Raw genomic sequence first — 25,093 nt, forward strand, 5'->3', positions numbered from 1 at the left:
TATAGTGAGAGGTCATAGGTCACAAGTTTGATAAGATAATGACTAAATAAAAATGAGGAAGATAATTGTGTTTAAGAAGTTCTATTATTAATCCTTCATAACATTTACAATGAAAAATATGTTGATTATTAAACCTGATAGCAGTTACAGTTGGGGGACATGCTTTGTCCTATGACAAGAATGACTGAAGTGAGATTGAAATGGGATATCTACGAAGAATCAGCTCGTGTTAATTTATCTTATGTGTATTATGTATCATTCTCATTCATTTTATTTATTTCATTTTTCTTTTCACATGTGGCTGTTTTCATTTTCCATTATGTCTGGGAATATCGGCAACCTGGTGTGTCCCCAAAAAAGAGGAAGTTGTGAACAGCCGAGCAAACCTCATTACCAACAACAGGAAGTACGTATGGTAGCTAAACACTGAGCGGCCAGTTCAAGAAACCCAGCAACGACAACATGACAGGGAGAAAGTTACCTTGGGTCAGTTATGGTTGATACAAATGTGGTTTTACCTCAAACTTTTGTCAGAATATGAATTTTGTGTACAAATACAATCGCTAGCCATATGAAAATTTAGATATTGATTGCTAACTTGTGTCAGATAACACAAGTTATCACATCTTAGCTAGGTAGCCGATAGCAAAGTAAATTATCCACGACTGGTTTATACCATTGATGTGATAAATGTTCTTCACATATATAGAAAGTATTCTCTTATTTCTCTATTTCTGGAATCTCGTTATCTGTTAACGTATCAACATAGCCAACGTTAACTGGTAACATTAAACTTTTCAGACTTGTGACCAACAGTGACTTCACTAACGTAGGCTACTTTGGCAAATGCTTACGATACGTTAAACACGAACTTTAACGTTACATGTTCGAACAGTAATATAAAACTAAACTATGCTTTGATAGCTGATAACGTTAACCTTTTGGAGTAAGATTACTGTTTGATAGCTATCGATACCTAACATCAACAACAACCTGTAGCAACGATACCTAAATCACAGTGCTGTCATTTGGCGTAGCATAAAGGTTTTTTAGCGTGTAACACAACTATAACCTGCTGTGTGTGTTTACTAGCCGAACTTTAACTTGACTAATAGGTAACGTTATCTACCCTAAACAGCTAACGTTTCATCTTTTGTTTCTAGTTTATTTCTCAGAACTGGGGTTATCCTAAATAACTCAAATTAAAAGGATATGGCAGATAAAGAACTTTGCCTAATCGACAAGAACATATCAAGGTAAAAACAAGTATTATTGTATTCTAAGGTATGTCTCTGGGCTTGTCCGTTAATCTATAAAACTTGTGTGTGTTCTATTTCCATGTCCTGTGGGGCTCTTTCCCCACCGTTATCTTTCTCAATGTTTGGCTAACTACGTTTATCTCCAATCTAGTTTTGTTTACTTTTTGTGTTGAGTTTTTACTGATGTTTTTTTTTAAAGTGAAAGTGAATGAAGTTACTATGTAATGTCATAATTTTTAACTGAAATTTATGGTTGTAGCTTTCCAGTAGTTTGCGTAATCTAATCAGATGATGGTAACCTTAATAATGTGTACTCTTTTCCCATGTATCTAGCTTATTAGATGTTCCACTGAATCCCAACCTTACAATACTCAATCTTCACTGTAACCACATACCAAAAATCGAGGGTTTGACTGAAGTTTGGCAGCTGCGACATCTTGATCTATCATCCAACCGTATAACACAAATCAACGGTTTAGGAAATCTTTCCTCCTTACGCACCCTAAACCTATCCTGCAACTTAATCACAAAGGTTGAAGGTAAGCCCTTGATACCTCCGAATGAACATTACTTTGCTTGAGCTTTTCCATTGTCTGGAATTATTTGCTCAGTGTATGACTGCAAACAGCACCGCAAGATACACATTTTAATCTTTTGAAAGTTTCAAACAAAAATATACCCTGACATGTTTTTCTCTCCTCTCAAGGTCTTGATGTGTTGATAAATCTCACCAGATTGAACTTGTCATATAATCGCATATGTGATCTCACAGGTAAGACTCAATCAGACTCAAAGAACTAGTAGTGATGGTAAAAAGTTGTGTCTGCTTGTTGAACTGCAGTTTGTCATTAAAGAAATGCCACTTGCAGGCCCCGGATGTGAGCTCAGGTGCTGAAGACAACCTACTCTATATGTTATCTTTTTTGTGCATGTTTTTACCTGTGTGAATGTAACTATCATTCTTGTTTTGTATCTTGAAATCTCATAAGATTGTTTAAGAAAGTCTCTGCTGCCCACAGGCCTCTTGTACCTCCATGGCTCAGAATATCAACTAAAGCACCTCCAGCTCCATGGCAACCGCTTGGACAACAGTAACCATCTACTGCAGTGCATGGTGGGACTGCAGAACCTTAAAGATGTCACGCTAACGGCTGACACTGTTAATGCTCCTCAAAATCCAGTTTGTGCTCTTCCAGGTATGGCACAGCTTCCTTTGGTTTCACTTGGGTACACGTGCTATGATTATGTGAATTACCTGTATTTGTGTGTGGTGTTCTTTCTCTCCAGGATATAGGGATACAGTCTTAGAATCCCTGCAACAGGTGTTCATCCTAGATGGAGTTGACCGTTTCGGCAACCCTGGAGAAGACAGCCCCACTGATATCCCGGGTTTAGAGGACTTTCTCGAGCACCTGTTATGCACAGATACCAATGTTGACGTAAGAACAGCAACGTTCTGAAAGCAGCTAAACAGTGTTGGGCAGAGACTGTTAAATACAGCACATTTCCAATAACTGAATTTGAAACTGAAAAATTGAACTGCTTTTTGTTTTTTCTCTCGACAAGACAAACAGGAGAGCTGACAGGCCCCGTAGTGCGCCCCAGACTGATGACGTCCTGGCCCAGTTTGGCAACAAGACTGGGCCAGGCAGAGGACCTGGAGCTCCAGCAGCTGTCAAACCTGGCCCAACCACAACACACTCTGCCTCCAGAAACCATATCAACGAACAGCGCATTAAGAAACTGGAACAGCAGGTGTCCCATCTCTTCCAGAAGGTGGGTCATATAACACATCAATTTTTCCTTTAAAAAAAAAAAAAAAAAAAGAAAAAACCTGGTCTGTACTCAGTATCCACAAACAGAATCACATCAACAGAGGGGAATATCTTAGTCATCATTTTATCAATCTATCACATGTGTTCTCATAGAAGTTACAGTGTTTTGCTAAATCAGTCTGTTGCATTGAAAGAAGCAGCTCTGACTCCATTGTCAGAGTACATTTACATTTAGTCATCACCCTAATACTAGATTATTCTAATGTCTCAGCAGTAAAATGTGAATTAAATATTATCTTACTGCGTCCTAAGGTGCCTGAGAAAGGTGGCTCCACATCAAGCACTTCCAGCCCTCCTCTGGCTCTGAGGGCGAAGAGGGACACAGATCTGACATCCGAGAGTGACTGCGACAGCGGGAAGGAGAACCGGCGGCGTTCCAAAATCCCGAAGCAGACCAGGAGTTCCCCAGGGAAAAAAGCCAACAAGGACACAAGAGGCAAACCATCAGCCATCAGGTGCCTAGACCATCCGTTCTGCTGAGACATAGAATAATCTAGTATTAGGGTGATAATGTAGAATTAACGTGTCCTTACATCCTTACATATGTGTAGACACAAGCAGCGTCAGCTAGGGCTGAACGATTTGGGAAAATAATCTAATTGCGATTTTTTACCAAAATATTGCGATTGCGATTTAATATGCGATTTTTTTTTTATCCTCTTTTTTTCCCAACAAAACGTAATGAATGATTTAAATATGACCAACACAATATTAGATACATTTAGTGTAAAATATTCTTTCCCACATTTTACATTTTTATTGAACTGCTCATTACAGAAACAAGAACAACAAATCGGTGGCTTTTTAAACACTGTGTGCAAAATGAATTTTTTTTTTTTTTAGACCACGTTTTTTAATCGCGAACGTTGCGGTTAGAAAATCGCGTTTTATCATATCGCGATTAAATCGAAAATGCAATTAATCGTTCAGCCCTAGCGTCAGCATGTTGCCAAGAACAACAAATCGGTGGCTTTTTAAACACTGTGTGCAAAATGAATTTTTTTTTTTTTTAGACCACGTTTTTTTAATCGCGAACGTTGCGGTTAGAAAATCGCGTTTTATCATATCGCGATTAAATCGAAAATGCAATTAATCGTTCAGCCCTAGCGTCAGCATGTTGCCTACACATCCACTGTTCAAAGACTAAAAGCATGAATGATCTTTGAACATGCTTCACGTGCCAAACTCTCTTATTCATCCGATATTAGAATCTGTTACAAGCTACAGTTGTTCATTTTGAGGGTCAAGTTCGTGAAACCTGATGAACGCCAGCTAGAGTTGTGCTCTGACGACTATGCTACACAGTGACTATTATGTGTATAAATGATAAACTGACACGAACGTACAAGGAATGGTGATTTTCATTCGTAGCCTGATCTAATTATCGAACTTGACTTGTTTATGCGGTTTTGAGCCATTCAGTTAATAGAAACAGATGGTGTGGTCTTATCCCAGCCTGAGCCTGAGCCTGAGCCTGAGCCCGCTGCACAGTGACAGCCTCTCTGGTGCCTGCTGTCTGAGGAGAAGAACTCGCTGGTCACCTGCCTCCTCTCCCTCATGAAAAATGACTGTCATTACAGTCAACCCCATGGTCTCACGTACCCCGAGAGGATAATTCTTTTTTAATGAAGATACATCACTTGTACCCGCTAGTGGAGGATAAAATAGATTGACATTTGTTATTATATTAATGGTCGCCTAAATTAAATAAAGCACATCTGACTAATTTCACAGCGGGCTGGCCGCATGTGTCTGTTATCTGATTAAATAAATCAAATTCGTCTCATTCGCCAGAGTCAGGGAGACACAAAATCAATCTGGTTTTACCTGGAGTACCTGACAAGATGGTGGTAGGAGACAAACCCTTATTCAATGTCAGATTACCAATGCACATTTAGACAGTACATGGTATAGGCTGTATTATACTATTCATTTTGATGAATAAATACAGGATTGTGTGGTTAGAGAGACCAGTTTAAAAATGCTTGGGTACCAACATTGAGCTGAGGTCTCTCTCGTTTGCTCTGTCACATTCCCTAACCTGTGGTTTCTTGGTTATTTGCTGATGAATTTTGACACTTAAAATCCTACAAATATGGGCCATGCTAAAGATTCTGTTTACAGACACAGTAAATCACAATTGTATACTAATTTGTGTAAAACTGTAATTTGTGACCTCTGCGTTGATTTATGGTGAAGTATTGCCATAGCAAGAAATAGTCACACACACACACACACACACACAGTAATCAACACTGTTAAAATGTCAACTCTTTATGTTTTTGTGTTCTACAGTGGTTCAGATACACATAAATCAAGTAGCTCAAAGTTCCCTATGGGCCAGACAAAGAGGCAAGGGGTCCATTTATCATCCCCTGGGACGACCAGGAAGGGCTTGAAAAATGCAGCATCAAGGGAGGCAGATGAAAGGAAATCAAACAAAGGCGAGGAGGAGACCTACAGGGTATGCAGCCATCTTATGACATGATATTAGGTGAAAGAACAAAAAAGGAACATCTTATATTTTCGAATTGTTTTATCATCGGCTTCAATTCAACATCTCAAGATAAGGTGGGGTCAGCTTCTCTGTCTTTACGAGAAGAGGTAGGAGAAATGACCATTCTGTACTATTGTGATGTAATGGCATGAAAATAAATCAAATCACTGTGGATACAAAGTATCAATTGTTTATTGTTGAATTGTTGGTATTTTTATCATGAGAGTTACTGCAGCCTGGGTTTTCATGTTGTTTCCTCAAGTGGTCCAGATTTGTTTATCTCTTAAAAAAGAGTTAAAATAAATAAAGAGATCTGTATGAATGAGCTCTTTTGTCACTCTATGTCTCTCTCTCTCTCTCTCTGTTTGTGTGTGCGCGTGTGTGTGTGTGTGTGTGTGCGCGTATGTGTGTCTGTGTGTGTGTGTGTGTGAAGGCTATCGTGGAGGAGCGTGATCAGGAGAGGGAGCGGCGCTGGAAGGCAGAGCAGGCGGTGAGGAAGCTGACGGAGCAGCTGAAGAGCCTGCAGACCCGCGCTAGTGAGGAGAAAGACCTGCAGAGCATGGCCCTGCACACCACAGAGAGGTTAGCTCGCTCGCTCGCTCACACACGCTCACACACACACACACACTCGCTCACACTCACTCACTCGCTCACACACACTCGCTCACACTCACACACACACACACACACACACACACACACACACACACACTCACACACACTCACACACACTCACTCTCACACACTCACTCACTCACTCACACACACACACACACTCACACACACACACTCACACACACTCACTCTCACACACTCACTCACTCACTCACTCACTCACACACACTCACACATTCGCACTCACTCACTCACTCACACACACAGACTCACGCACACTCGCTCACACAGACAAAGACAAAGACACAGACATAGACAAACACACGCACACACACACACACACACACACACCCTGAAAGGAATAAAGTTCGCTTTCTTCTGATTCTCTCTGCTCCCCCCCTTTGGCTCTGTAAAGTGTCTTGAGCTGATGTCAATTGTTAATGGTCCAAAATAGATGAAAAGAGTTTAATTTAATTCATATTTTATTGTGAAAGGCAGCAGTTTTGGCATAAGTAAGCCATTTTGAAAGCCGTTCGAAAGAAATTAACCGCTTCCCTCCAATGTGACCGGGAACTGCAGTGACAGGCAGGATATTTGCTTTAGATTATATGTTGTATTGAAAACCACTGAAATGTGAATTCCCAATATTATAAGAACTGACCTCACATTTAAAGCAGCCTGCCCCTCGCCCATTATTTCTATCTGTTCTCTTATCTTGTTCTTCTCTCTTTCTCTTCTGCACGTCTTTGTTGTTGTTGTTTTACTATACTCCATATGCACACGCACACATTGCTCTCATTATTTAGTTCTCTTTAAAAAAAATTGTCAGACGTTGTCAACGTATTTTGGAATTATTTCTATTTACCTGGAAACGCAATCCAGACCATAAGCCATAAATCCAGCACCACAGGAGCCTCCATGCAGTAAAGAAGATAAAAGAGCCTCATTTGGCAGCTTTGTTTCACCTCAAAGGGCTCTTGTACCTGTATTTCTGCCATCTTTCGTAGCCAGTTATTAGCCCTCATGTCTGAATTGTAATTGGCACGGGTCTGGGCAGACCACGGATGGAATACTTACGGGTATAATTATCCTTAATCAACCGCTCCCAATGTCCCAATCACCCCTGATTTAGATGTCGGTGCTGAAGAGCGTTATAGATGCCTGTTTCTCATTAGCTGAGATAGGGGACACGGGGACCGTGTTGATGTTCTGCAGAGCATCGCCCCCGGCAACCCAACACTCCAACCCCCAACCCCCCCCCCCACCCCCAAATGGTGATAAATCGTAATTATGATGGAAATTAAATCCATGGCGACAGGCATATGTCCTCGGTGACGCATGATTCTGTCTTAATTGCCACCTTCACCTTGGCTGTACTCCCTGCTAATGACTGTGCCCTGACAGTCGGCAGGGTCAGAGCTTTTAATGGTTTCCAGGCCTAGGAAAATGGGATTTTAAAGATGTCCACATTTAGTATTTTTGTCCAAGGTGCTCCCATCACACAAATAAATGCATTACATCCACTGTGCCTGTGGAGTTTCACAGTTTTTGTAAATGTTACACTTGTGAAAGTTGTCATTTTCTGTCAGTCTTTTTCCCATGAGCTAACGTATGTAGGTCTGTATGTGAAATGAGGGCAATGCGGTTGTGTGGCTCTTTTCTGTATTTATGAAAAATTATCTCACGCGTCTTTGAATTAAATATATTTCATTAATTATCCCACTGACATCCCACTCTTATTTAATCAAAACTAACCCTCACAAGCCTATAATTAGTGTTTTAATTAAGACAGTTTCGGAACGCAGACTTCAGTCATCACTCAAGATTAATTAGTAGCAGTTATTCAATGTAGAAGTGTACTGTGTGAAAAGATGGATGCTGACTGACATATTTGTGTTACTCTCTCTCTCACACACAAACAGAAACTCATACACACACATCACCCCCCCACACACACACACACACCCACACACACACACACACACACACACACACCTCCATCTCCCTCTCCCGTCCGTTCCTCTGACCTTCTCTCTTCATCTCTCCCTGACAGGCTGAAGGAGCTGCTGCTGAAGGAGCGCTCTGAGCGCTCGTCCCTGCAGGCCAGAGTGGAGGAGCTGGAGGACAGGCGGGGCGACCGGGCCGAGCAGCTGGAGCTGACGCGCAGCCGGGAGGACCAACTGAAGAGGGCGCTGCGCAGCTTGGAGGACCAGGTGGCCCAGGCAGAGGCCCTCAGGGCCCAGCAGCAAGCGGAGGAGGTACTGGAGGAGCCCCTTTCCCCCCGTAGCTGGCACCACATGTGTAGAGCAGTGGCACATTTGGACCACCGGTGGCCACATTCGGCACGTTATGTTGTTGCTGTCTTTGTCTGGGTTGGTGAGATTCGGTGGCCTAAGGTTACTGAATGACATGGTTAAACAAAGAATTGAATGAAAGTTGAAAAGTGAATGCAATTCAGTAACTTGGGATTGCTACTAGACTTTTCACCCTATTAAGATCAAATGTTCCCATTATTAAACATGGTCTCATTAAGGCTCATATTAATCTACTGTTTATTTCGACACTTACATTAATATATGACCTTGAATACAGACACATAAATCAGCTGTTATGAATCTGGAACGATCCATGATTCAGAAATTGTATTTTTGTCCATGACTAACTTTAATGCCTCTTTGGGAAACTGACACTCAGCAATTTTGGAGATGTTGAAGGATTAAATATGTTGTGGAACTTCATCTTGTTACTGTACATTATAATTTAAAATGTGCCATGTAACAGTACAAAAGAAATACCATCATGGCTGCCTCATAATTATCCTGATCTTTTTAAACTCCTCGTTTTTCAGATGAAGCGCTGCAAAGAGCTTGAGAACAGGGCTGCTGCTCTCAAGAGGGAGGTGGAGATCCTGAGGGCGACACTGCGACAACAAAAGGACAAAGTACAACAGCTGCATGAACTTCTGGTGTCCAGAGAACAGATCCACAGGTACATGCTGGCTAGCGTAGCTGTAAATGACCCACCTTTCCTGCCAGGTGCCAGGACCTCCCCTCAGGGGGTCCCAGAGAATTCCTATTTCATGTCTGATAAGATCAAATCAGCAAACATTTCAACCGTCCCCGCAATGTGATAAGATAAGGAGTTAACAATGAAGCCAAACAAAGCTGGCAAAGACATTGTAATACAATAGAAGATTAGTAACATCCTTCACATCCTGGGTGGCCAGTGTTCTAGCAGATTTACCTCTCCAAAGTATTCAATCACTTCCCTAATACCGTTGCTACCTTAATACCCCTAAGAATTAAGATATTTAGGAATTTCTGCTTCAGTTATGACACATCACATCACAGCTTTTCTCTCTCTCGCTCTCTCTTTCTTTCTTTCTTTCTTTCTTTCTTTCTTTCTGTCTTTCTCTCTCTTTCTTTCTTTCTTTCTTTCTCTCTCTCTCCCTCTCTTTCTCCCCCCCTCTCTATCCCTATATCCCTCTCTCTCTCTCTATCTCTCTCTCTCTCTCTCACACACTCACACACATTGATGTCATGACTGCACAGGAAGGAGCTGGAGTCGCGGCTGCTCCCTGACAGTGCACAGTATCGAGAGGCGCTGGGGAAGGAGGTGGCTCTCGCCGAGCAGAGGCACGAGCACACGCAGACTGCCCTCAAGTGCAAACTGGAGGAGAGTCGACAGCAGTACGCCGCCCTGGAGGACGAGTTCCGTATGGCCCTCACCATTGAGGCAGCTCGCTTCAACGAGGTAGCGTCCTACTGTTACGCTAATGATGCATTGCAAACCCAACGAGACTCCATGCTATACATTGCCAGAAGCATTAGAAAGTTACTACTTATATCCCTCTTCTAAATCTGCATTTTGCTTGACTGGTTTGCCTGTGTAAAAACTTGAGCATGAATTGCTTCTGTCGAGCACACACCATCATAACACCACCATCAGAACAACACCATCACAACAACACCATCCCAATCAATGGAGAAATACCAAGGACGGATAAGGTTGCTAGACATGTGCTGCCTGTTTCCTGTGTGCCAGGTGAAGACTGCTTTCGACCACGCCAGCAGGGAGCTGGCTGAGCTGAAGGCCTCCCTGGCCCAGTCCCAGCAGCAGGAGCAGAAGTCTGTGGCTCTGGTGCAGGAGCTCACTACCATGGTGAGGGAGCAGAAGGACCGCATCGCTGAGGTCACCAAGTCGCGAAAGGAGGCCATCACTGACCTGAAGGTGTGGAACCTGAAGACTTTGACTGCCCTTGCACTAATTTGTAACCAAAAAGTTTTAGGAGATTGCCGTCAGTGCTCTTAGATGGTGTAAATGCAGTTCATGTTTGTTATTCGGCAAACTTTTTTGTCCACAGTGAATGTACAATGGAGGTTTTGGGCCCAAATGGGAAATTACCTTGTGAAAGTGGCCCACTCTTCCAGTTGATCTGCAGGAGACGTGGCTGTTAGATGTTTTCTGTTGCGTCATGGTCATGGACTGTGTAGTTACTTGTGTCTACTGTAGTCCCGCATCCAGTCTCTGGAGGAAGCAGCAGAGAAGGACCGGAGTCTGGGCTTGCAGGTGGAGCTTCTGAAGAAGGACAAGGCCAGGCTGGTCGCCCAGGTCGCCGCACAAGAGTCTGTCATTGATGGCCTCCGATCTGAGAGGAAACTCTGGGGACACGAGCTGGCGCAACAGGGTATGATGATAATAATAATAATAATAAACTTTATTTGTATAGCACCTTTCATGCAAAACAATGCAGCTCAAAGTGCTTAACAGCAAAGAAATTACGTGCACAAAGAAATTACATGCACAGTGGTCCACATAAAAATAGACATCAAATAAACATAAAACATAAAAACTAGGATAGAGTGCATAAAGATTTAAGATAAAAAATAGAATACATAAAATGCATAACATAAGATAGAAAATAAAACTCTGCAGAGATATATGATGTCTCTGAGGAAACTACAGGTGTTCCAGTTTTAAATATTACTCATATTACCAGTAAAAAATCCCTCTGTACTAAGGTCTACAAGCACTCGTAACATGTTTGTGACGGTAAAGCTCGAAAATGAGTTCAATTACTTCAAGCTTACCAAAGGGCTGTGATGTGATTTGTGTTTCTTGTGATCTTTAACCTACCACTCACACACTCACAGGGGCATCTTTAGCCCAAGACAGAGGTCGTCTGGAAGCAAAGATTGAGGTTCTGTCTAGTGAGCTGGAGACACAGAAGAAGCAGAATGAGCGCGACAGTGACGGGCTGAGGATCAAAGCCAAGATTGTGGACGATCAGACGGACACTATCCGCAAGCTCAAAGAGGTAATAGTAAGGTTATCTTCTTAGTTTTGGTGTTTCATCAGTACGCCAGAGACTCATGCTCCTCACCACAGTCACTTGCAGTGACTGGAAGGAACAGATGGAGGAAAGGAACTGGTTGCATTTTCTTTGTTGGATTTTCTGTCTTTCTTGCTTGCCACTCCATGTTGCAGTAAACTCCATCGATCAAATAACTTCCCCTCCATTTGTTCTGGTCTCTCCTTTTCCTCTCCTCTCCCTGGTTCTTCCAGGCGCAGCAGGAGCGTGATGAGCAGCTACATCGGCAGCGTGAAGAGGGGGCGCTGGCAGAGCGGCGCTTTCAGCAGAGGCTGAAGGAGGAGACGGCCCCAGTGGTGGAGCTCCGTGACCGTCTGGAGCAGCTCAGCCTCCGCAAGGAGGAGCTCAAGCAGCAGCTGGAGGACAAGGAGGCCGAACTGGAGGAGGTCAAAGAGGCCTACAGGTATGTGCATTTATGTTTATCATAGTGACTTACCTACCAATACCTACTGGAAGAACCTCTCACCGAACTTTGTAGCATAGAAGTTTGTAGAGATTGAGATTGAGATTGTCACTTCTCCATTGATGACTAGGTATTTTACTATCAGTTTGAATTGAATATGTACTACACATTCTTTTTCCCTGGCAGGGCTTCTAATAACAAATGGCAAGAGAAGGCTGGCTTACTCAGCAGGCTTGAGACTCAGGTGAAACGCATGAAGGAACATTTTGACTCCAAAGAGAAAACCCTGCTGGAGGAGAGAGACAAAGCATTGCAGGGTCACAAGTAAGACCTGTGGGATATCGATATGTTTAACTGTAGTTGCACTAGTACAACGGTGCAGATGGGATTTTTTAACTGGGGGGGACGCTAACATCGCCTAATCAGCTGTGCAGAGTTATTAACTGATGATTGTCGCCTCGAGGACGGATCGGGGTCACTATGAATCTGGGGGGGGCATGTCCCCCCGTCCCCAGTGCCATCTGCGCCACTGCACTAGTACACCATTTTTCAGAGAGCTAGAATAATGCTTTTACATAATATGCTTTAAAATGAGGATACTGCATTGTAATTAGTCTGAATGGTTTTCTGTTTGTCTGTTAGAGGTGCTGTAGAGAAGTTGCGGAATGCAGATGATGCTTTTCGCAGACAGCTGGAGACTCTTCAGGCCTCCCATCAGACTGAGCTCCTGCACCTCATCAATGACAAACAGAAACAGATTGAGCTGGCCAATCACAAGGTAAAACTGCTGTCTCAAAACAATGTTTTTCTTAACGGATGCCAGCAGCAGAAATAGTCTGGAAATGTTTCTTTGGATCTTGCAAATAGAAGTCATAACTTTTCAAGATGTTGTCAAAATGAAAACAACTCCAATTGCATTCCCACTGGTCCCATCTTCTACAAGTCTGAAAGAGCAGTGATTGGGGCACCATGGTACTATGTGGGGAATTGGAACCGTCTTACTAAAAAAACATATTTCTGGTAGCATGTAGGAAATTGTACAACAGTGAAGGGTTATTGTTACATTTAAGTATAATTTTACTCTAGCACATGGAAGAGTTCTTGTGTTCATCCCACTTAACTAAAACTAGTATTGTGTGGGCTGCACATCAAATTAGAGTGCTGCCTTGACTACAAAATTACTGCAACGTTTTCTGAAGTGTTTGGTATCATGCAGGTGATTGAAGTGGAGGAGGAAATGCGGCACCTATTGGAGGAGACCGAGAATACCAAACGGATGATGGAAGAGAAAATGAGACGTCTCACCAGCGTATTGAAAGAGTTCTGACCAAATGTTTTGTTGCATTATCAGGACAGCGCAAATTTGTGCTTTTCTTTCTTTTAGTCCCTGTTTTGCACGTACATTTGTAAATAACACGTTATGAGGAGCAGTGATGTTGTATCATAAGTTATCTATGCTAAGTTATTTTAATTATGTTTGTCTTGGATGAGTTTTACAACCTGATCTAATTTGTGTTTATCTCTTTGAATGTCTTTACACGTTTAATGGAAACTGTAACCAACGTGGCTTGTGTGTCCAGGAAAACTGTGACTACATCGTTAGTGAAATAAAGTACATGTCCTGTCAAAAGCTCGCAAACGAACTCGGCCGCCTAGGACAGGTGGTCGGGGAGTTTCTTAGTTGCCATGGTAATTGTAATCTAACGTCACTTCCTTTCATTTAAAACGCCTCGAGCTTCAAAGCTTGCTTGTGTCTTCACCTTCGGAGCCCTGAGGTAAATGGAGTAAGGGGGTGAAAAGATACTCCTATCTCTGCTGAGTCAAAAACACCTCCAAGGTATAAGAGAATGACTGAGGTAAATACCTCGACCCGGCCGAAGTCAACGCCGAATGGGTCAAGTCGGCATGAGAAAAGTTTGGGTCTACTCGCAATCAAATTTGTGACATTACTGCAAGAAGCGAAGAACGGAATACTCGATTTGAAAGTGGTCAGTAATCTTGAAAGTTATGCGAGCGTTGCAGATGTATTGAATTATTTGTATTGTTTTGAAATAATTATCTTTAACTGTTAACTGCTTTCTAATTTAACTTACGTGCAACGCAATGGGATGTGTAATGTTACCTTGGCCAACGTTATGACACTCACAATGAAGGCAGGACACAAAGGAGTTGGCAGTGAACACTAACTAGCCAATGTTAGGTTTAAATGTCCGGACAAATGTCTTCGGTCGTAGGAAGGCCGAAGTGGTTGGCTTGTTTTTTGGTGATCATGGAAGTACCTATGCGTGGTAGGTGGGAGATGAAAATGTAAATGATGCGTCTTTGGAGCGCCTATGTTTATTGCTGCGTAGATATAGCTATTGTCATCTAAGCAGGTGCACTGATATTTTTTTTCCACAGCCATGACCTGGCGCACCTTGCCATAGCGACTAGCCTAGCTTTAATCACTGCGCTCATTAGTTCATTAGTTATTAAGACTTTGCCAGGGGATATTTCTCTAACATTAATCTTTTTTTCAGCTGAAAAAAGTAGAATGCATATTTGTCAATTGAGTGACTTTAACTTTGATTTAACCAGCACCTGTCTAGTCATGTAAAGTTAACGAATTTGGCTAACGTTATTTCTAGCGGACCAGCTTTCTGTGAATTGGCTATTGATTGTTCCTAGTACGCTAAATGCACTTAGTTTACGGAACACATTTACTCCGATTAGAGATACTGGTCAACAGTTTATGTCAGGGTCAAAATTTTAAATGGACAACTCGAAAAGACTCGCGCTCAAGTGACAAACTAGGAAAACGTTAAATAAATAGTTATGGTATTCTCCGATAGATTATTGCGTTTTATAGAATCCGTTTTATTTTGGGCGATTTATTCATGTGAATGTCGTAAGTATGTTACAGTGAAATAGTGATCATTTTCATGTGGTGACAGGCAGCAGATACTCTGGCGGTCAGGCAGAAAAGAAGGATCTATGACATTACAAATGTACTAGAGGGTGTTGGGCTCATTGAGAAGAGGACTAAGAACACCATCCAGTGGAAGTGAGTGGGAATCATGAAATTACTATTACATCCGTTCTTCATATAATTGCATAACTTATTAACTGGACACCAGCTCCTTTGTATTTCAGTATGCAGTCTCATTAATGCACAGATTTGATGTAGGACGAAAGACATGCAGAATGCCTTGTCATCACACAGTATTTTATGTATTTCTTCTCTGTTTGTGTGACAATGTTGTCTTCCCACTCTGTAATCTCTGGTCTTCCTCTTGGCCAGAGGTGAGAAAACAGGATGCCAGACCCAAGAGATGCTTGAGCACGTGGAGCTGCTTAAAGCCCAGATCTTAGAGCTGGAGATGAAGGAGCGTGAACTTGACCAGCAGGAGGCCTTGCTCCAGGAGTGCCTCAAGAATATAAGTGAAGACCCAATAAACAACAGATATCCTTTGGTAGACTGGAAATGGGCACAGTCCTGATGCTGACTACCCTGTGGCCTACTTTTGAAGAAGTGTGAAGAATTTAGCCAATTGAATGAAACTTTACTCTCTCATCATGTGGGCAAGCTGCTGACGCCTTATTTAGGGATCATATTTCTATTTCAGAATATCATGTTTCAGAAGGCTGCACTGCAGGAAATGGAATTGTCTGTGGAAAAATTAAAGGTTTAAGGGGCCTTCCAACGATTCTTTGTTAAGTAGAAATTCAGGTCCTTTGGTCATGTTTGCAAATTATATGTATAGTATTGCATTCCACTTAACTTATCTGTCTCAACAGCTAACTGCTATATTTATCTGTTGTACTAGTGGTATTTTTCCTGTTTTTCCAGTTTGTAGCAGCAGCTAAAACTGCCAACCCACAATGGGAAGCATACAGCTTGTTTTCATTAAAAGAAAGTCTTGATTATTGTGCTCTGTTTGAACACCCTATCTCTGTCATTTTGCACCACTTGAATTTTTCATCCATTTCTTGCGAACCCCTTAACACGACACACCTATAAATATGTCACGCATGAAGACATGTGTGATTCATTCAGTGGAGACACCCTTTTGGCTGTGATGGCCCCATCAGGAACAGAGCTAGCGGTTGCTGGACCGGTATGTAACTTTTTTTTTATAACTTTGTGACAAATTTGTGTTTGTCTTTCTTGTGTGTAAGCTGCAAAACAGATGTGAAAGCTGCAAAACAGATGTAAAACTTAATTGTTCATGTCCTTAAATGTCTTCTTGAATGTGCACTCTGATTTTAAACGTGTTGCTTGAATGCTACCTCTACCCTAGGCTCAGACTGAGAAGAAGAGGTACCAGGTGAAATTGCGGAGTCAGCTGGCTCCCATCCAGGTGCTTCTGATCAACAGGGAGTCCAGCAGTGCCAGGCCTGTGGTGTTCTCCGTCCCTCCCGCTGATGACATCTCGGTCATGCCCACTCCCCCCAGTACCCCTGCAGGGCTCCAGAGGTGCTCCCTAGCACACAAACAGCTGGGCAGTCTGGAGCCCGGCCAGTTTAAGACCAGGCCCCAGATCAGCCCCTTCTCCTCCCCACCAGACACGCATATGGGTATGTTAGTAACATTTAAAAACAAAATGTTCTAGGTCGATCTCAATTCAAAGGGAAGGAAAAAGTTAGTGATAAAATCAGTGATTGAATGAATGAAACTAGCCCCCTCCCACCCCATTATCGCATGCTCTATGAATTCCAGCGTAATTTTTCTGTCAGATTCGTATGCAGACACTGTCCTGCACTGTGAGGAGCGGCTAATTAATGTCTGTTATCTCTCCGTGTAGATTGTCACCCTGAGACTCCAGAGAGCATGAGTCTGCTTGTGCAGGACTCGCTGGGTGGGTCTGAGTCCTCCCTCCACTCCCAAGTGCCCATGGATGGGCCTGACCTGCACTCCATGCTGGAGCAGATGAAGGAGGAGCGGGAGGGTGAGAAGAGCCCCAGGCTTCTGAAGCATGGCCGTACGCAGGGTTTTAGAAATACTGAGGTCCAAAAACCAATCTTGCTAGCTTAAAAAGAAAAAGAAAAGATTTCCCTGATCTACATATGTGCTTTTAAAGACATGTGGAGGGCTAAAATTGGATAACAATAGCTTTAGACCATGTCAGTGGGCAGTAGCAAGCAGTCTGCCAAGCAGCAATGCATGCAATTAAGGTTAAATGTTGCAATGAATGATCCACACTACAATCTGGAAATACAGAAGGTGTTGAAGTTTAATGAAATGGTTCAAGTAAAGGGAAATTCAGACTACAGACACCACTGAAAGCTAATTGTAACCAAACATGGGAACAATAGGTCAATTATTGCTGTGTGTGTTTACCTTGTGTGTCAGTGGAGAAAGTAAACATAGGGTTCAATTGTTAGGGTTAATCATTTTAAATGAATTGAATTAAATGAAAATAAATGTATAGGGGTACCTCATCTTAATATGCATTTCAACCATTAACACAAACTGAACTGAGGGAAAGTATTTCAGTAGGACATTGGATGGATGGATAGAATTAATGTTAGCTATCTAGTTAATTCACTGAAGTGAAACTAAGTAGCCTGCATCATGATGGACAGCCATTGTTTAACTTGGAGCGACCGCACATGAGATATTAGTCAGATGATATCTGGGGATGAATGGCATTGAACTACAAGTAGTCCAGTAGTAAAGTTCACTAGTTACCTGTATCACACTTTGGCGGATACAGCTGCCTGTTAGGTTTGTTGACATAATCAAAAAACCACAGTGTTGAGTTAAGATTCTCTAGTAATGACAAGATCATTCCCTCCACCCACGGTGAAGTATAGACGGCGGTGATCAGATGAGAAATGTCTTTGCACCAGCACAGTAGAGTTATTCTTTGGCAGTTTTTTCACTACTTATATTATATACACCTGGGAAAACATCCTGAGGACCTCAGTGGTGGATACGGCCATGCTCTGAAGCACTACACATCAGCTCTGTTCACATGTAGCAGTTCCTCCCATGTATGTAGTATGAGTGCTGCACAGTCCCCTCTATCCAGACCTGTTTCTTTGGAGTGACTTTTATCATATGCTGTCGTCACAGTCAGAGTTTTCTTTTACCTCCAGGAGTTGCTGACCTCATAGACGAGCTGATGTCATCTGATGGTATGCATTCAGAATTAATGTTTTCTTCCTGCCATCATGACGGTAGTATCCTAAGACTTTTTAACTCACATGCTGGAAAAAAGATACAATTTGACTTAACTTATGGAAAAAAAACAGACCCTATGCTGGTAAAATAGGTTAACCCAGGTGAGTCACTGTTTGGTAAAAGTAGCCTAAATGTATATACTTTCTTTTTTTCCTTCTGTTTTACTGGTTTGAGTGCACTTGTTGGTTGTTTTGTTTGTTTAACAAACCCAAAGCGTGGAGTGGCAGCCTACCTCACTAGATTTAAATTGAGCCTAAATTGCTGTCTGTGCTCATAGTCTGAATATTTGTGTTCAGGTAGGCCTAGCTCAAAACAGAAGGTGCATGTTTCAGATCCTAGTGGTGTATTCCTTTTGTATGTATAATTAGCTAGCTTACTTGTCCATTTTCACATAAGCCTGAAGTCTGACGGGCTTTATTTCGTCTTTAGGTTATTGCGATGGCCTCTTCTACATCTGAAACCGTTTGAAATAGTATTCCACCTCACATCTTGGGTCCTTGGAATCTGGACCAGTAGTCACCAGTAGCTTGTAGAGGTTTTAACTAAATCGCTCCGGTTACCCTAATGCTTATCATGATGGTTTTATGGGAGGAAGAGGGCCAGCATTGCACAAAGCCTAAAGTCTAAAAATGTTGTTTGCCTAGGGAGTGATTTCAGAGCTTCCCTGGCACACACTCAGCGTTCAACACAAAAGAACAGACAACCCAGTATCATAAAATCAGCATCGTCATGTTGGTTACTAAGTGACTTTTTTCTTTCTGCTGTTCTTTTGCAGTCTTCCCTCTGCTGCGCCTCTCGCCCAACCCAGGTGTGGATTTCAGCTTCAACCTGGATGACAGCGAGGCGGCCTGTGATCTGTTTGACGTGCACATCCTTAATTATTGATTAATTAGCACTTGAGGAAGAGCTCTCACTGAGCCTTTGGACTGCACAAACAACACAAGTGTCTTTTGGTTAGCCAAGGTAATTATTTAAGCCCATAGTAAATGTCTCCCTATACACTACACACATTGAGTTTATGATCACTGCCTACTCTGAGTCTGTGGTTGTACAGCTATGAACCCCAGAAACTGCCTGCCAGATGAGTCTAGGAATTCTCTGCTCCTCCTGTTATTCTAAGGTAGAGCCCTAGCGTGCGGTGTGACCAGCTCCTTTGTGTCTAGATGCTGACTTTCATAAAGATGGCCGTTATGGGTTAGGTTACACAGACAGTTTGCACTGTGCTCAGGGATGACTGACTGACGAGTGTTTTTATTGAGGGGATAAGAGGCCATTTAAGCCAAGCGACAGGTGATGGGTGGGTTTGGGCCAAATATCTTTATGATTCTTTAGATATCTAGCCGATGGTTGGGTGTCGCCGTGTTCTTCCTTATAGAGTATGTGCCATAATACTTCTTATCTTGTTATTTTTGCGAGGGACAATTATACCTGAGATCATTTATAGTGCCTGAAGTCACGTGTTTCTCCTCGATTATTGTAATGTATCCAGTGTTTTCTGATGGGAGATTCTGAAAAAGGCAACCGTAGTAGTTATCAAAAAGGCAGTTTGGTGAGTGAAAGCCTGACGCATGTGACGGCCCAGATTGTGGTAATGAATATAGTGATTTATGTGGTATCAAGACCATTGTGTTTAATTGGTGAAGCACACTGGATTAATAGTCTTAATGCTGCAGACATACTACTGAATGTGTCCCCCCTCAGAGGCGTATGAATGGAGGGCCAAACATAGGTATTTATATTATGTTTTTGACAGAAGTTCCTGAATTAATGTGACACTGCCATGTTTGTGAAGACTTTTTTTGTTCACTAATTATTTATAGTTGTTTGTAAGTTTTTGTTTCTTAACAAAATTATTTGTACTTAATAAATAAATCTATAGTTCTCTCATGAAAGAGGACTCTAAGCTGGCAACTGCCTTTTGATAATCTGCCTTGATCAGTAAAAGAGTGCCTTTTGTATTCTGCTTTGTTTGCCACATATCTGTTGTTCCTTAAAAACAAAGCAGTGCAGTTATCTATTTTTGTTCTGGTTATTTTTTTGCACCTTTTGTAAAGCCAACGTTTGGTATTAAAAGAAAATGACTGCTTTCATTTGTGTTTGTGATTTAATATTCATACACATCTTAACATAATGAGTGTACACTTTCATTATTGTTATCACCTGAGAGCACTTGGTCTTCCATTCTGTGGTTTTAAAATGCCATTTAGTTTTCCAAGCAATGATGATATTTTAAACAGTTCTGTTTGTTAAAGCAAGTAGCTTGTCTTTTGTCCCGTCATATCTGATGGTCCTATGGTAGTAGAGGTGCATTTCTGTAGTCACACACCAGAGGGATGCACTGAGTCGCAGACAGATTGGTAATGAGGAAAGGCGGCGAATGGAGCAAATGTGATGTTATTATATGTGCACATATCTTTTAGTTACCAGTGAAACGTGGGGCCTAGGGTCATAGATGGCTGGTTAAAATGTAATTGGTCATGTTATGCCATGCCCATGAGTGGAGTCATGTAAAAACACACAGTTATTCCAGTAAATGTAAGCAATTACCCAATACCAGCTGCCAACTCTTTGAAGATAAGGACATAGAGCTTGGAGAAAAAAAACAATTTCGAGCTAAACATCCGTGATCCCTAAAGAACTTGGGAAATGGGGTCTACACAACCAAAGGCACTCAACTGTGCAAGAATTTCAGTTTGTTTATAGATTGTGTTGGCTTTATATTTGTTTAAACCTTTCTTTTTCGATTTGCTGAGGTAAGATAATGGGTCAATTCACTACCACTTTGTAGTTGCAGAACATATCTTCCTTTTTCTTATTTGATAACATCATATACTAGTTAAGCAATCTTAGGTTTAACCTAAGTTGAGTCTTCCCACTAAAAGCCAAAATATTTAGAGATTGGTGGACTGATTGCTGGGTGGTGTTATCTTTGTACAAACCTTAAGGATGAAGTTTTTTTTTATCTCAAAACACAGATGTAGACCTGAGCTTTTAGGAGTGGAAGTGTAAAACATTTTTTGTTTTGAACCACAGTAACTTTATCTAGTTGGTGCAGGCCGTTCCTGATGACTTCTGAAATGTAAACAATATAAAAATGCTCCTATCAGACAGAATAGTTGCCTGTTTGTTGTGTTTCGAGGCGAAACGTTGCATTCCTGGAGTAAAATGTCTGCATCATGGAGCGTTAATGGGAATTCAATATGCATAAGAAAACACTTAAATGGATGTGACTTGGGTATAACTTTGGCAGAAATGCAGGAACTGGGGTATCGCCCTGACACTTTTCACAAGATAACAATACAGAGACGTGTAAGACTTCAATTACATCAGTAAAAAAAAAGGCATGCTGAATTCCCAGGCCGAGTTCTGAGCGCTGTGAGAAACCATTATGTGACATGGTTTCAGAGAGAAAAAGAGGGGTGGGGTGAAAGACAACTGAGCGCTGGTGGGTCTCGGATGACCACAAAGCTCAAAGAAACCTGCGGAGCCAAATCCCTTATCACAGCCAGGCTGCTGGAACTGACCCTTTCACAATCTTACCTTCACACTCTCAGCCAAATGTGCCCCTAGTCAACTGAGGCGATGAGATGTTGTTGAAAACTGATTATGACTCTTGCCAAAAAACCTTCCATGACAACAATATAAACAACGAGATCAAGTCCAGCAGGCATCTCCATTACATGTGGGCTTTACTGGTAAACAACACTGAGTCACAGATGTTCCTGAAGCAGTTTTTCCTCCAGCAATACACAATGAGTCATATTTAGTGCATATGTATGTATAAAGCAGATTACAGTTTTTATTAACATTTTTTAAGTTTTAAAAAAATATGTTTTTGAAAAGTGAATGTATAAGCTGAAGTAGTTTCAGCAATAATGTTTAAATTACATGTATCCAGTGCTTATAGCACATGCATTAGGATGTGAGCCCTATAAAATGTGGATAGATTTCATACATTTTTTACCTTCATCAGCTCTCTCTGTCTCTGTCTGTCTCTCTCTGTCTCTCTCCGTCTCTCTCCTTTTCAACCTTTCCCTTCCTTTGTCCCACCCTTCCACTGTTCAAATGGAGAATGTGCTGGTCTCCTGAGACCCTGCGTGGGAGTTTAAGTCTATGTCTACTCCCTGCTCTGTCTCAATAGAACCTGTCCTCCTCCTCCTCCTCCTCCTCTCTTCGAGGCCTTTGGCAAACTTCAGCACGTGCTGTCGGAAGGACGACCCGATGAAGGCGTACAGGACCGGGTTCAGGCAGCAGTGGGTCAGAGCCAGACTCTCTGTGACCTGGGCGGCTCGGTCCAGAGCTTTGCTCACCTCGCAGTGTGACACCAGTGCGTACGCAGAGTCCATCGCCCGGCAGAACTTCACCACGTTGTAGGGCAGCTGGGTGATGACAAAGACCCCCACGACAGCCAGCAGCACTCGGATGACTTTCCACTTTCGTCCCCTTCTCTCCAGAGGCAGCACCCCTATGGTGCACACCACTCGCGAGTAGCAGAACAGCATCACTGTCAAGGGAAGAAGGAACCCCAGCAGCACCTCCGCCACCTCCAGGCAGGCTCGGGTCACGGGGACCATTTCGTGGGAGTAGACCGCCAAACAGGCCGTCCTCCCGCTGACCGTGGACACCACTGTAGAGAACACCAAGTCTGGGACGCCCAGCGTGAACGCAGCGACCCAGCACAGAAGGCACACTCTGCTGCAGTAGCTGGGCCTGAAGCCCCTGCCCTGTCCCCGGTCCCGACCCACGGCGGTGATGGCCAGGTAGCGGTCCACGCTGATGCAGGCCAGGAGCAGCATGCTGCAGGTGAAGTTGATGGTGTAGAGAGCCGAGACCAGCTTGCACAGCACCGCCCCCACCTGCCAGCCCCGAGCAGCGTCCACGGCCCAGAAAGGTAGCGTGAACAGGAGCAGCAGGTCCGCCACAGCCAGGTGGACCACAAAGGCATCAGTCATGGTCTTCAGTCGTTTGTGGTAGGCGTACACAGCCACCACCATCGCGTTGCCCGCCACCCCTATAACAAAGGAGATGGAGTACACCACCGGCAGGAAGGCGCCGGCAAAAGAACGCACGTCGTGCTTCTCGCACACGGTGTGGTAGTCCTCGTAGCTGTCATTGTCGCTGGTGTTGTCGTGGTAACTGTAGTCCTCGTAGTCTTCCATTTTTTTGGCTGGGTTTTTCTGCGATCTGCAGCTAAAAAAAACAAGTCAAGTCAGGGTCAGCGAATCAGCATCAGCATTCTGAGTGTAAACACTTGAAATTCCTGAGAGGAACCACAAGCCTGAGTGTCTAATTAATTGGTATGTTGCGGCTCTGGACCTCGTAAACAGGACATTTATGAGGTGAACCATTAAATAAACATAGGAGATGAACAACTGGTTAACATGGCTGTTTACTGCCATTTCAGAGTAATTTTGCGTGCAGAGAACTATGATGAATATTTCCTGTTATCTTGAACACTTCCGCTGGGATCCAGTTGTGTCAGCACTTATGAATGTTGATGTAGGCACTTAGCTAGATATTTTAGATGAGCTTGAATAGACCACCACTCAAAAGTTTGGAAATGCATATTTTTACATATTTATTCTAATATGGTCTTATCTTTCAAAGGGTTTTCAAATAACACGTATCACGTATGAATGAATTAATAGGAAATTCAAGGAATGCCAATGGGGAACCCTTGATGTTCTGGAGTTGATTCAACAGTTATAAGAATATCTTTCCAGAATGTAAGTCATTCCAGAATGTAAGGCATTCGTGAGAAGTGAGCTCATTTCAGGGACACAATTCTTTAATGAGAAGCTTCCACATTTATTAAGTTTATTTTTATGATTTGGATAATTCACAAGTAAAATTGTTATGTATGCTGAGTAAATAACCACGACCATAAATGGCAATTGAAGCCTTCATAGCAGCCCCAGGACTCGTTCAAACGGCAGATTTGTCTGATATTGTTTCTGTGACGCCTAGCAGACTTTGGGCTCTGCAGCCTTCTACGCGCATGTGGCTTCCAGAGAGCGATCTCAGCCAAGGGCACGGAAAGCAGTATTTATCATTCCCTACATTCTCACCCAGCTGAAATGAAAAGCAGAGTTGTGTTCCCCCGAGGGAATTGCAGCTCCACTCCCACCTCCACTGAGCGAAAGGAACATCAGCTCGACAGATGGCAATACCTCTCTGCTTTGCCTAACTGCGGCTAGAGTTTCCCTGCTTAGTCGCTGTCCTTTACCGACCACGTAAACTATATTGACAGTTTATGATGCGTTTCTCGCCCAGATAGAGGTCCCAGGTGGGTTAGTTAAGTAGATATGCTGAAGAGGCTGCCAGATGAACATTTGAGCACAGCAGATACAGAACTTCTGCCTGGAAGTGATTTGCAAGAGCTTACAGTGATTACTTTGGATGGATTTGTGTGATCTGTGATGCATGCCTATATTTAAGCAACTCCAATTTCTGATGAGACCACTACCTCGGTAGCCTGACCCCACTTTCTTGGTCATCGAAAATAATTTACGGATGTGGATTGTGGATTGTGGATGCGGTAGGTTTCTGTGTGTCTCTGTGTGTGTGTCTGTGTGTGTGTCTGTGTGTGTGTCTGTGTGTGTGTGTGTGCATGCAGGACGCCTGGGTCCCCTACCTTTTGGTCTTTTCCTCTGTTGGTGGTGGTATGCAGAGATGGGCTCCTCTCAGGCTGACATTCCTTGTCCTGTGAACACCAACATCAGTCTGAATGCTGCCCAGGAGATATGGTAGATGTGTGTGTGTGTGTGTGTGTGTGTACCAGAGAGAGAGAGAGAAGGAGAAAAACAGTGTTGGGTGGGGTTTCATTTTCAGTCACTATCCAAAATGCATATGCATTTAACCAAATGGGGATATTCAACAGCACGTTCATAGCCCGGATTCCAGTTTAAGGCCTTTAGGGGAAGGTGGTTCAGTGTTTAGTTTTCACG

The 25,093-nt window shown here is 42.8% G+C and overlaps 3 protein-coding genes across 5 annotated transcripts; 2 read left to right on the forward strand and 1 right to left on the reverse strand.

The window, feature by feature from the left end:
• The first annotated feature begins 297 nt into the window (after positions 1-297).
• On the forward strand, positions 298-13,610 carry lrrcc1 (leucine rich repeat and coiled-coil centrosomal protein 1). 2 transcript variants are annotated; one of them, XM_031563049.2, is made up of 20 exons: positions 298-486; positions 1,164-1,256; positions 1,593-1,798; positions 1,966-2,031; positions 2,279-2,455; positions 2,547-2,698; positions 2,826-3,035; positions 3,347-3,549; positions 5,390-5,558; positions 6,025-6,173; positions 8,260-8,464; positions 9,055-9,194; positions 9,758-9,959; positions 10,251-10,436; positions 10,719-10,893; positions 11,360-11,523; positions 11,772-11,980; positions 12,167-12,304; positions 12,623-12,758; positions 13,197-13,610. In XM_031563049.2, exons 2-20 carry the CDS (start codon positions 1,213-1,215, stop codon positions 13,305-13,307), a joined length of 3,042 nt encoding a protein of 1,013 aa, XP_031418909.1. In that variant the 5' UTR covers positions 298-486; positions 1,164-1,212; the 3' UTR covers positions 13,308-13,610. The 2 variants fall into 2 exon arrangements, with proteins under 2 accessions (XP_031418909.1, XP_031418910.1); XM_031563050.2 differs by lacking the exon at positions 298-486 and having other exon boundaries at positions 965-1,256.
• A 56-nt stretch (positions 13,611-13,666) lies between these two features.
• e2f5 (E2F transcription factor 5) lies at positions 13,667-20,232 on the forward strand. Its single transcript, XM_031563053.1, has 8 exons — positions 13,667-13,968; positions 14,914-15,023; positions 15,261-15,422; positions 15,975-16,077; positions 16,261-16,537; positions 16,765-16,908; positions 18,062-18,100; positions 18,922-20,232. Exons 1-8 carry the CDS (start codon positions 13,828-13,830, stop codon positions 19,029-19,031), a joined length of 1,086 nt encoding a protein of 361 aa, XP_031418913.1. The 5' UTR covers positions 13,667-13,827; the 3' UTR covers positions 19,032-20,232.
• Positions 20,233-22,172: 1,940 nt separating this feature from the next.
• ackr4a (atypical chemokine receptor 4a) lies at positions 22,173-25,052 on the reverse strand. 2 transcript variants are annotated; one of them, XM_031563052.2, is made up of 2 exons: positions 24,781-25,052; positions 22,173-23,330 (listed from the first exon to the last, which is right to left on the reverse strand). In XM_031563052.2, exons 1-2 carry the CDS (start codon positions 24,969-24,971, stop codon positions 22,208-22,210), a joined length of 1,314 nt encoding a protein of 437 aa, XP_031418912.1. In that variant the 5' UTR covers positions 24,972-25,052; the 3' UTR covers positions 22,173-22,207. The 2 variants fall into 2 exon arrangements, with proteins under 2 accessions (XP_031418912.1, XP_012691334.2); XM_012835880.3 differs by having other exon boundaries at positions 22,173-23,336; positions 24,781-25,042.
• Between the last annotated feature and the right edge of the window lie 41 nt (positions 25,053-25,093).

This window comes from Clupea harengus, chromosome 25 (genome assembly GCF_900700415.2).
Source record: "Clupea harengus chromosome 25, Ch_v2.0.2, whole genome shotgun sequence".
In the NCBI taxonomy this organism is placed as follows: domain Eukaryota; kingdom Metazoa; phylum Chordata; class Actinopteri; order Clupeiformes; family Clupeidae; genus Clupea; species Clupea harengus.